At 36.6% G+C, this 12,715-nt stretch overlaps 1 protein-coding gene across 3 annotated transcripts in view; it reads left to right on the top strand.

Moving 5' to 3' along the window:
* The window catches only part of KDM1A (lysine demethylase 1A), a 96,560-nt gene that overhangs the window by 8,248 nt on the left and 75,597 nt on the right, over window positions 1–12,715 (top strand). For all 3 annotated transcript variants that reach the window (XM_004465439.5, XM_023590827.3, XM_004465437.5), the window contains exon 2: window positions 6,250–6,415. In XM_004465439.5, coding sequence (XP_004465496.1) covers window positions 6,250–6,415 — 166 coding nt within the window. The remainder of the gene's footprint in view (window positions 1–6,249; window positions 6,416–12,715) is intronic.

The following is a 12,715-nucleotide window of genomic DNA, read 5'->3' as shown; positions in this document are numbered from 1 at the left end:
CTAGCACAGTGTTGTATAACAGTAGTGACAGTGGGCATCCTTGTCTCATTCCTGATCTTAGAGGGAATGCTTTCAACCTCTCCCCATTGAGTATGATGTTGGCTGTGGGATTTTCATAAAAGCCCTTTATCTTATTGAGGAACTTTCCTTTTATAACTATCTTTCAAAGTGGTTTTTATCAAAAAAGGACGCTGGATCATGTCAAATGCCTTTTCTGCACAAATTGAGGTGATCATGTGGTTTTTTCCCCTTCGATTTGTTAATGTGTATTATGTTAACTGATTTTCTTAAGTTGAACCACTGTTGCATACCAGGTGGTATATAATTCTTTTAATACACTTTGGATTTGATTTGTATGTATTTTGTTGAGAATTTGTGTCTATGTTCATGAGAGAGATTAGTCTGTAATTTTCTTTTCTTGTAGTATTTTTATCTGGCTTTGGTATTAAGGTAATGTTGGTTCATAAAATGTATTGGATGTTTTTCCCTCCTCTTCTCTATTTTGGAAGAGTTTAAACAGGATTGGAATTCTTATCGAAATGTTTGGTAAATTCACCTGAAGCCATCTGGTTCTGGACTTTGTTGGAAGATTTTTAAAAATTTATTTTTTATTGTATATCATTCATACATGAGCATGCATAAGCAGTAGGTTTATAGTAAAGATTGTAAAGTTAGAAAATATCATACAGGGGTCTCACATATCACCCCTCCACCAACACTTTGCATTGTTGTGAAACATTTGTTACAAACTATGCAAGTTCATTGTCCACATGTTACTGCCAACTATAGTCCCTATCTTATATTTGGTGTGTTTTTCCCCCAACCCACACTACTGTTGGAAGATTTTTGATGACTGATTCAGTCTCTTTACTTGAGTTTGATTTGCTGAGTTCCTGTATGTCTTCTTGTAGAGTAAATGTATATTGTGCATTCCAAGTATTTGCCCGTTTCATCTATGTTGTCTAATTTGTTGGCATACAGTTTCTCATAATATCCTCTTAGGCTTATTTTCATTTTTGCGGGGTTGTTTGTAATGTCCCCCCTTTCATTCCTGATTTTATGTATTTGCATTTTCTCTCTTTTTTTCTTTATTAGTCTTGTTAATGGTTTATTGATTTTATTGATTTCTCTCAAAAAACCACCATTTGGTTTTCTTGATTTTTCTCTTTTTTTCCCCCTCAGTTTCATTTATTTCTGCTCTAATCTTTGTTTTTTAACTTTCTGTTTGCTTTGGGATTGATTTTCTGATCATTTTCTAGTTTCTCCAGTTGTTCAGGTAGATCTTTGCTTTTAGGTCTTTCTTCTTTTTTAATATAGGCATTTAGGCCTATAAACTTCCCTCTCAGTACTGCCTTCTCTATAACCCATAAGTTTTGATAAGTTGTGTTCTTGTTGTCATTTGCCTTGAATATCTACTAATTTCGCTTAGAATTTCTTCTCTGACCCACTGTTTTGGAGTGTGTTATTTAGCCTCCATATATTTGCAAATTTTTCTCTTTCCCACCTACTATTGATTTCCAGCTTTATTCCATTATGATCATAGAAGGTGCTTTGTATAATTTGTCTTCTTAAATTTATTGAAAATCGTGTTGTGGCCCAACATGGAGAAAGATCCATGAGCATTTGAGAAGAATGTATAATGTGCTGATTTGAGATGCAGTGTTCTGTATATGTTTGTCAGGTCCAGCTTATTTATCATATTGTTCAATTTCTCTGTTTCCTGATCTTCTGTTTAGTTGTTCTATTGTTGTGAGTGCTGTGTTGAAGTCTCCAACTATTGTAGAGATGTCTGTGTCTCCTTTTAGTTATGCCAGAGTTTGCCTCATGTATTTTGGGGCACCTCTGCTTAGGTGCATGTTTATGACTGTTATGCTTTCCTGGTGGATTGTCCCTTTAATGGCCCTCTTCATTTCTTATCTCTTTTTTGCATTGAAACCCCTACTCTCTTATGGTTGCTATTTGTGTGAAATATCTTTTCCAGCCTTTTATTTTCAGTCTATTTGCATCCTCTGTCTAAGGTGAGTGCCCAGGGGACAGCATATGGATGGCTTATGTTTTCTTATCCATTTTGTCAGCCTATGTCTTTTGATTGGGGGGTTTATTCTATTAACAGTCAATGATATTACCTTAAAGGCATCACTTCAACCATTGTATCCTTTGGCTTTCATATGCCATATCTTATTTTTGTCCATCTTTTTTATCTTTTTGGTTACCCTTTCTGAAAGTCTTTACTTCTACACTCTCCTCCAAGCTTCTCATTTCTTTTCTGGCTGCTGAACTACCTTTAGCGTTTCCTGCAGAGCTGGATTCTTGTTTACGAACTCTCAGTTTCTGTTTATCTGTGAATATTTAAAACTGACTGTCATATTTGAAGGACAGTTTTGCTGGATAAAGAATTCTTGGTTGGTAGTATTTTACTTTTTTTAAGATTTTATTTATTTCTCTCTCTCTCCCCCCATCATCTGCTCTCTTGTGTCCATTCACTATGTGTTCTTCTGTGTCCACTTGCATTCTTGGTGGTACCAGGAATCTGTGTCTCTTTTTGTTGTATCATCTTGCTGTGTCAGCTCTCCGTATGTGTGGTGCCATTCCTGGCTGGGCTGCACTTTTTCGTGCGGGGTGGCTCTCCTTGCAGGGTGCACTCCTTGCTTGTGGGGCACCCCTACACGGAGGACACCCCAGCATGGCAGGGCACTCCTTGCATGCAGCAGCACTGCATGTGGGCCAGCTCACCACATGGGCCAGGAGTCCCTGGGTTTGAACCCTGGACCTCCTATATGGTAGGCGATGCGCTATCAGTTGAGCCACATCCACTTCCGTTTTTAATTCCTATTTGATAAATCTAATTGTGTTTGCCAAATTCTCTATATCCATATTTATAAAATTTTAATTAATTAATTTTTTCTTTTAAATGTTACATTAAAAAAATATGAGGTCCCCATATACCCCCTACCCCACCTGTGCCACCCCTCTCACATCAACAAACTCTTCCATCATTGTGGCACATCAGCTGCACTTGGTGAATACATTCTGGAGCACTGCTGCACCACATGGACAGTGGTCCACATGGCAGTCCACACTCTCCCACAGTCCACCCAGTGGGCTATGACAGACATACAACGTCCAGCATCCGTCCCTGCAGCTCCGCCTAGGAAAACTCCAAATCCTGAAAATCCCCCCACACCATATCTCTTCTTCCCTCTCCCGACCATCAGCAGCCACCGTGGCCACCCTCTCCACATCACTACTACAATTTCTTCCCTTACTAATCACAATCGTTCCCCAGCAGAACACCAGTAAGTCCACTGTAATCCATATTCTATTCCTCCATCTTGTGGACCTGGGATGGCTATGTCCAGTCCCCCTCTATATCAAGAGGGGGTTTAGATTCCACATGGATGATGGATATAATTCTCCTGCTTGCAGCTGTAGGCCCTCTTGGCTCCCTGGTGCGGTGGTTGACCCTCTTCACCTCCCTGTCAGCTGCCCAGGGTAAGTCCAAGAAACCAGAGGGTAGGAGGTGCAAGTCTGCTGAGGCCCAGGGTCTGGCCGTCACATGGACAGTTCAGAGATTCAGGTCTCCTGCGTATACACCAACCCAAATGCCAACCACAGGTCCAGTAAAAGTAACAGAAGAGGCATGTGTAGAAAGGTTATATCTGAGTCCAACTCCATCACACTCAGGAACACAAACTCCAAAGTAGGGCCAACTGACATGGCCCTGAACTCCAGAGCCATCTGCCTTGACCATAGAACCTGTGGGTCGCTGCAGCCCTCAGGAGAACCAGCACCTGGCTTTCCATCTACCTTGGCTGTCTCTGATACCCTGCTGAGGTGTGCATAAGCATCACCCTCTGATGACTCTTGTTTGGAGTCTCTTAGCCATGTAAACTCACTTGTCCTTTCCATTTCGCCCTTTTTACCCAAAGTCGAAAAGCAGTTTTTAACACCTGATATTACATGTAGGCTGAGATATTCTGCTGGTCTGAGTTGACCTCTGTTCATGGTCTTTTTGTGGTATTTATTTTTCAGTACCTTAATTATTAATACATCATTCCACTGCTGTCTCACCTAGAGACATCCACACTAAATCTTAGAAATCCACACTGAATCTTATTGGACCTCTTGTATGTAATGTTTTGCTTCTCCCTTATTACTTTCAGAATATTGTCTTTTATCTTTGGCAGTTAACATTCTGCATATTATGTGTCTTGGAGTAGGTAGATTTGGATTTATTCTAATTGGAGTGCTCTGTGCTTCCTGAATACGTATATTCATGTCTTTCATGAGAGTTGGGAAGTTTTCAGTTAGTCTTTCGTCAAATATTCTTTTTCCCTTTTCCCTTCTCGCCTCCTTCTGGAACTCCCATAATATGTATGTGGGTGTGCTTCCTGTTATCATTCAACTCCCTGAGCCCCTGCTCAGTTTTTTCCATTCTTTTCTCTCTCTGTTGCTTTTTGATTCCAGTTGTTCCTTCCTCTATATCACTGTTTCTTTCTTCCATAATTTCAGATTTACTGTTGTGTGTCTCTTTTGTATTAATCTCATTTACTGTGTCTTTAATTTCCATAAGCTCTGTTATTTTTCTATCCAGGATTTAAAATTTTTCTTTGTGCTCACCCAGTGTCATCTTAATGTCTTTTATTTCTTTAGCCTTGTTGTCCTTCAGCTCCATGATTTGATTTAGGAGATTTGTATGAACCTCATTGAGTAGGTGTTTTAAATCCTGTGTCTCATCTGGACCTTTGGTTTGTTCCTTTGCCTATGTTATATCTTCCTTTTTGTTTGTATGGCTTGTAATTTTTTGCTGATGTCTAGACATCTGATTCTGATGCTGAGTTTACTCTGGTGTTCAGTTTCTTTCTTGCCTAGGGATTTACTGTTAATTAGCCGTGTGCTACCTCTGTTCTTTAACTCTTGTTTCACTTCGTTCTAAATACCTAGGATTGCCCCTGTTTAACTGCTCCAACCAGAACTAAGAACCCAATAATGGCGTACAGGCCAGGTTCCAAGGGCCTTGAAGAGGGGGACGGTAAAGAAACCTGTTTGCCTCTTTTATTTATTATGATTTTTCTCTTTTCTGGTCTGTCAGCAACAACAAAGATGGTGCTCTTTGGCAGACCTCTCAGTTCACACCCCATGTGCTGGGGGGAATACATTCACTTGTATTCTGTGGTGCCTGTTGCAGAAGCATTCAGGCTGGTCAGACTCACCAAGAAACTCTCAAAAGTTGTTCTCTTCCCTTGGTCTGCTGCACCCTCCCTCCCTCTACCTCCTCAGCAACCAGCCTAGGGCAGTTGGGAGGGTGTTTGAGTAGGCATATTATCTTGAGCTCCCTGCCTACTCTCAGGGCCCTACCCCCACTCGACTTAGATGAATGTGAACCCTTCAGTGCAGCAGACCAAGTTCTTCTAATTTGCTGTAAGCTGTGCTTCCCCCCCACCCCCTTTTTCTTGAGGAAAAGGACCCCTGCAACTTGCCCATTCTCTTGCCACTGCAGTCATACTGTGGGGAGATGGGTATCCACTGCTGCTCTTTATTCGGGGATTTTTGGGCTGAGACTCCTTTTCTTTGCCTCTCTTTCTTCTGGGTGGAGTCTCACTTTCTGCTGGTGTCCTGAGTTCCAGAATAGATGGACCGTCTGCTATCTCTGCCTGTTCACTAGCTTTTTTTTCTGGGAGAGAAGTGACCCCTCTGCCTCTAAATCCTTCATCTTTTGATTTAGATTTGTTTGAACCTCATTAATTACCTGTTTCATGTCTCTTGTCTGGAGCTTTGATTTGTTCCTTTGCCTGAATTATCTCTTCCTTTTTCTTAGTATGGCTTGTAATTTTTTAAGCAAATGTACCTTTTTGTAGTTTTGATTTGAGTGTTGCTATTTGCAACTTTTATTTTTTCCATCTTCATTTGATTTCTGGAATTCTTTTGCTGTTTTCCCACAGAATAGTAGTTAGAAGCACAGTCTTGGTATTAGACAGACTTGGTATTCTGGTTAATTATGTTTTCTTTTAACTGAAGCTTATTTTAATCTTTTGTTGAAACTTGTATGTGCCATGTATAGTAAGCTTGATCTGGACTGATTCTATTGTGAGGGGTTTTGTTTTTAATAACTACCTGTTATGAGCTGTTCCTTATTTCCCTTAGAATTTGAAGTCTGAAAGCAATTTTCATTCATTGATGGTTCCAAATAGAGACCTTGATTATAGATATTCACTATATTTAGCTTTCCCTGGTATAATCTCCATATAGGTAGAGTACAGAGAGATGGATGAAAGCTTGGCCAACCTTTCAGAAGATGAGTATTATTCAGAAGAAGAGAGAAATGCTAAAGCAGAGAAAGAAAAGAAGCTTCCCCCACCACCTCCACAAGCCCCACCTGAGGAAGAAAATGAAAGTGAGCCTGAAGAACCATCTGGTGAGTGCAGTATCCAGTCACAGTTTTGTCTTAGAAGTAAGAATTTTGCAGTTTTATTTATGTTTTTACTTTTGACTTATGCTCTGAAATTGGGACTCATGTCTTAGTATATGTGTGTGTCTCTACATACATACATGCATGCATACATTCATGCATAGTGGTACTGATATATATTGTGTTTGTGTCTATGTGTGTTTCAGTACATACAGGAGGAAAGTAAAGAATGGGGGTGGAACAATAGTGGCATTATAAGGTAGTTAGAAAGGAGAAAATAAATTATTAGAGAAAATATACAGAAAGCCAGATTCAAAGACCCAACCTTCTCAGTGACAGTTCTGATACAGAATTTAGAGAGGAAATGTTTCTGAAATTGTTATGAGTAAATTATGTATTTACTGCTAGATGTTTTGTGATAAAACTTTCTTGGTGTGGATCAGTTTTGAGAAGTGCTTTTTCCTGGTAAATCTAAAAATGTATTCTGAAGGAAAAGGCCTAAATGCCCGTTCTTGTTTATTGAGCCCTCCAGTCAAAAGAATGGTGTCAGAAAAAGCTGTGAAGAGATTCTACGCTCATGCAAACTTCCTTATGATATACAAAAATAGTTGAAGTCTGTGAAAATTCAAACAACTGTAAGGAATTCTCACTCACATCCAGTCAGCTCTGAGTCCAGCTTTTTGAGGATATGGAGACAACGCAAGAGCAAAATCTTAAATTTTTCAAATACTTTTTGCCTTAATGGCATTTCATCAGGTCATCTTGACACTGAATTTTTACTAAGTTCCTCTCCTCAAAATAATTTTTATATTTCTGATAGGTCCAGACCTACTCACCTTACCTATTCTTTTAGTCCTGTACCTTTAAAAACAAAATGTCTGTTTCAGACCCCATTTTCTATATTTGTATGACTTTCGTAGGTACCCAGATTAAGATATATTTCATTTGAGAAGATTTATCTTTTATTTTAGCATTTTATTTTTATTTTAAGGTTTTTTTCCTTTATGATGTTATCGTAAATCATCAGAAACTTATTTTTAAAAAGCAAAACAAAACAACAGTATTAGCACTGATGTTTCACTTGAGGATTATTAGGCAACTTTTATACTTGCATTTAGATCTTATCAAAAAGATTCTGACTAAAACTCTCAAAAATAACTTATAATTTACAGTTAACTATAATAAAATATAAAAGGAATATAGTTTAAGAACATTCAGAAAAAGAGCTCTGTCTTCGGTTCATCTTAAGACTCAGGTTTTCTAAGTGTAGTTTTTCCTAAAACTTTCTTAAAATGACTTCTTGGGCCACTTCTTTTTGGGAGGATTCTAGTCTCAGTGGTATGTTATCTCTGGAATTAATTTCTCTGAGGCAAACTGTAGATTTCTTTTGTTCCTCAACAACCCCTTCTCTCTTTTGATGTTTCTTCCTCCCTGCTCTAGACTTCACATGTAGGTCTTTTTTCCTTCCTGTCCTCATCTCCAACCCTTTCCTTTCACCCCTCTGCACTTTTTAAATTCTTGCCTTTCTTTTCTTCTACCCATGCTGAGTGTAAATCTGCTAATTAGATATATAAAGATAATCCTTTTGATAGCTGTTGTAGCTCAAGAGGTTGCTGATCTTTTAGTTCTAGGCCCATAATTATTACACAGTGATGATCTCATATCTCAGATGCTGTCCCCATCCTCTTTTTAGTATGGTTGCCAGGGTCTTCACTACATTAAATAACTGATTTAATGTAGGTAACAAATTGATAACGTTTTTCTTTGTCCTCTGAAAGTTTCAAACCAGTCTTGGTGTTTGGTATTTTCTTTTTTGAGAGAGAGTTTTTAATAGTTTTGTTTTTTATTTCATAAATGTCAGGCACTGTTCCCACCAAAAGTAAATGTCCTAGCAGAGGGATTTAAGATCTGAGAAACTTTCTTTATCCTACTATGTTCTAGTTGATTTTAATCCAGTGCTTTAGTTTAAGTTATCTCAGTATTTTTTTTTGAAAGTTTCAGTTTTTTTTCTTGTTCAGAAAATCTTCTACACTCTGAAATGTGTTGATAAAGCCAAAACTTGCCAATATATTATTTGTGTTTATCAAAATAAAGACATTTTTCCTTTAAAAGTTTTTGAAAATTTCTGGGATAAACGCAGGAAGTATCTTTCATAAGAAAGTAGCAGCAACTTACTGTTTGTTCTATATAGTTTAGAAATAGATTGGAGCCCTGATGGTGAATCATAAAATATCATCAGGTGAGTTCAAGTTTCAAGTATTTGAAAACTGTGTAGGGTTAAGAGCCCTTGTCATAACAGAACCAGTTCTTTCATTTGAGAATTTTCAGTCAAAAATTGAATGGAAATATCACCATATGGGTATCTTAAAATCTTGAGAGTAGATGTGGGTTTGTTTTTTTACCAAACTTTCTATGTCAGTCTTTTTAGGTAATAAACAGTTAGAAATTAACTTGTTTTCTTAAAATATGTAAGGTTTGCATATATTTAAATTTGTTTAGAAAATTTTGCTTTGCTTTTCATAGAGTTCATCTTAAGAAAAATAAGATACTTTGTTATTTACTGAAGTCAGTGGGACAGATGATTTGACTAGAGGCGATTTCTCTAAGAGAATACTGAGAGGAAGCCAGAAAGGAAGGTTGAAGCCATATTGTACACCTCTTTGGTTGCCAGGCTAAAGAATTTGGACTGGATGTGCTTTAAGCTTTGGGAGGGTTGGGTTAGGGAGGCCCTGAGGTATTCTGAACAGGGAAGGGGGGTTGTATTGAAATCCATGTTTTGGGAAGATCAGTCACTAGGCACTGTAGGAGTGAAGTAAAGGAGTAAAGAGCCTGGGATTGCTGAGATGAGTTCAGCTATTTTAATAGTGAATTTTGGATATTGGTCTTTGGGAGAGGTCTTACAATTAAAGTTGAATTTTTATGGAAATAAGAGGTTTGGGTTTTTTGTTTGGATTTATTTAATTGGGAGGAAGTTCTCTTTGTTTTGGCTCAAATGTTGTTTTTAGATTTGTTGATTTTTGACCATAACTTACTGTGGCATTGTAGTCCTATGGTAGTCATTGTTGTAAAGAATATGTTTTTTCATACTTATCACTGCTGCTTATAGTTTTTTTCCTTAAAGTTTCCATTTTTATATTTGTTATGCTTAAAAGTATATTTGTTTTAATAAATGATATTTCTGGTTTTATAGTACCTTTTCTATAAAGATGAAAGTGTTTTTTATAGGTAATGGCAACTGAACCTGACGAGAGGTAGTCTTTGGAATTGAGTGTGTTTGGTTATTAGTGGTGCCACGTAATAGTGGAACTGCTGTAACACAGAGTAAAATCTAATTCAGTTGGACTATACTGGTTTAGAGTAACTGCCTCTCTGATAAAGTTAGCCCCTTACTGGAGAAATGCTTATTTCAGTTTATCTGATGTGCCTTAGATTATTTCTCAGTGACTTTCAAATAAATGGGATTTTACTATACTAATTTGCCAGCACCTCAGCTTTTTAACTTGAATACAAAACCTGATTTTGCCCTCCTCACCGCCCCCCACCTCATAGTTGAAATTTACCAGAAAAACTCAATAGTAGTTTTTGCGTTTAAAATTTTATATTGAATAACTGGGTTTGTTTTTGTTTTTCATTTGTTGTTGCTTTTTCTCTTTCTTAGAGAAGTTGTCGTTTTACAGAGCAAACGTGCATAAAATACAGGATTCCCATATACTAACCACCACCAACATCTTGCATTGGTGTGGAACATTTGTTGCAATTGATGTAATAGCACATTTTTATAGTTGTACTATTAATTAAATCCGTGGTTTAACCTTAGGGTTCACTGTGTAGTGTAGTTCCATGGCTTTTTTTCTTTTAATTTTTATTCCATTACCATATTTACCATCTAACATTTCCCCTTTTATTCACCCTCAGATATGTATTTCAGTGCTTTCACAATATTGTGCTACCATCACCACCATAACTTTTTACTAGAGAACCCTGGTTTGGGAGGATATATTCTCCCGAGTTAGAAATAACTTAGTTGTGCATAGCCTGAGATGTCTATGGAAATTTAGTTTTTAATAAGTAAACGGAAATTTGAAGTGCCTTTCTCAAGACTTCTTCAAGTTAATGGATTTCTCAAAAGAGACATCAAAAATATGTTTAAAATATTTATGTAAGTAGATGCATGTGTCTGTGTATGTACTATTTTTCTAAGCTCAGTGATGTACTAATAATATTCTTTAGTGAAACTTGGGGGCTTCCATTAAACCATTGGTTAACTTTTCATATTGATTTTATTAGATATGGTATGTTGATTGGTGATGGTTTTATATTATAACCTATTTTATTGACTGACCATGGGAAGAATCATGTTATCTCCTTGTTTATATTCTTATTTGTTCCAAGGAAAGTACCTGGTTTCTTCTTTATTGTACATGCTAATTTAGAACTATCTGTATGTATGTATATAGTTATGTGTATGTGTGTTTTTAAAAGAGGTACAGGTTATCAAATAAATTACAAAACTCATTGATGTGAGAGATTGGTATGGCAAAAAATTTTGTGTGGTTTTAATACTTTGGGTCCCTGTTCATGTAATAGTCATAATGTAAGTTGAAAGTATTAAAAACTTTTTTCACATAAAAAGAAATGGAAGTTGAATTAGTAAAAGTGTTACATTGTAGGAAATATATTAAATGTATATATATGAGTAGAAGAATTTAGTTTAAAATTTAATGAATTTCTGTCACAAATGCTGTTAATGAACATAGCCGTATGATGAAAGATTCCTCAAAATTTGATGAATTGCTTATTCAGTATAGCAAAAATTCAAAAGGACTTTTGAACTGTCCTTTAGAACTTGTTCTAGTAAAATTTGACCAAAGAAGGGTTGACGACTGATTTCCTTATTTTAAAAGGAAGAATTGGCAGTCCTAAAATAATTAAAAAAATAATTACTACCTTTTTTTTTTTTTTTTTTTTACCACTTTATTTTTGTATAGTTCTTTGCTTATAAGGGTGCTCAGGACCTCCCCTGCTGGGCAGTTATACTGCTTGCAGTAAGTACCAGGCATGGTGGTGGTTGTCAAGTACTGCGTTTGGCAGCATGGATAGTTATGGTCAGCGTTCAGGTAAACAGTTTTGTTTATCATGTTACTGTAACTATTCTCAAGTGGCTTATCCAGGGCTTTTCTGCTTGATCTGTCTTCATGCCTACAAGGTGGAGTTAGAGAGCAGAAGTTAGCTTTCAGGTCTGGTGAGAATTGATTCAAATTACTTCCACAGGAAAGATCATAGAAATCTATTATATCCCCATACCTAACAGAAGACCCTCTTTTGTAGATTTACCAGAAGTGGCTGGGAAACTCACTCTTGACAGAGTTGTCTATTGCCATTTTGACCTGCTAGTGTAAAATAAATGCCTGAAATCGTTTGAGATTTCATCCTGTGAAGTATGATGCATACATTCAGAAAACAGAAACTAGGATTAATTTTCTTACCTTTTTTTTTTGTATAGCATCATTTCAGTATTCTGGTTTGGAACTATGCTCCAGAATAACTTACGGGAGGGCTGAGAAAAAATGTCACAGGCTGAAAAGGTAATCTAGATCAATTAAACAGAATTCTTATAAAGCACTTAATATACATTGGAGTTGTGAGAGGTGTTTAAAATGGGCCAAGGCAAATAGTACTATACAACATTGTCCCACTCAAAGAATTTATAGCTTAGAATGAGACACAAATGTGTAAATAAATGTATAAAGAAGGCAAAATACTCTTAAATGCTAAATTTCAGTATAAAAGTTCTAGAGGTAGTTAGAGACAGAAAGAGGGGGGGAAAGGAAGTCTTCTCAAATAAATCCTTCTTGGCTTAGTGGAAATTTAAAAACAAAAGGATAAGAGATTAATAGCAGAAATGAAAAAAAAGTTTTTTAAAAATAAAATGGAGACATTTTCTACACATGGCAGTTCCTCATTCACTTTATTCTATATATATTATTGTACAACCACAGTGTTTTGTTCCAGGAATGGTCCTGGATTCTAAGGAGTCAAAGATGAAAACTAGGTCTTCCTCCAAAGTATTCATAGTCTAGTTTAGGGTTATAGATATTAATAATTGATGACACTGAAGAGTAAAACAATACAATGATAGTGTATTCAAAGTTTGGTGAGAACTCAGAAGTTCTCCCCTAAATAGAGTTTTAGAATTTTTTTCATTAAACATGAAGGAATGAAGTTGGGCTTTTATGAAGCAGTGTTTTAGACCCTTGATTTTTAAGTCTTTACTGCTTTGGACTGAGAAGAACCATTGGAATCAGA

Source organism: Dasypus novemcinctus, chromosome 9, assembly GCF_030445035.2.
Source record: "Dasypus novemcinctus isolate mDasNov1 chromosome 9, mDasNov1.1.hap2, whole genome shotgun sequence".
In the NCBI taxonomy this organism is placed as follows: Eukaryota; Metazoa; Chordata; class Mammalia; order Cingulata; family Dasypodidae; genus Dasypus; species Dasypus novemcinctus.
Note: the sequence above shows the minus strand (reverse complement) of the source record. Positions and strands in the feature narration are given on the sequence as shown.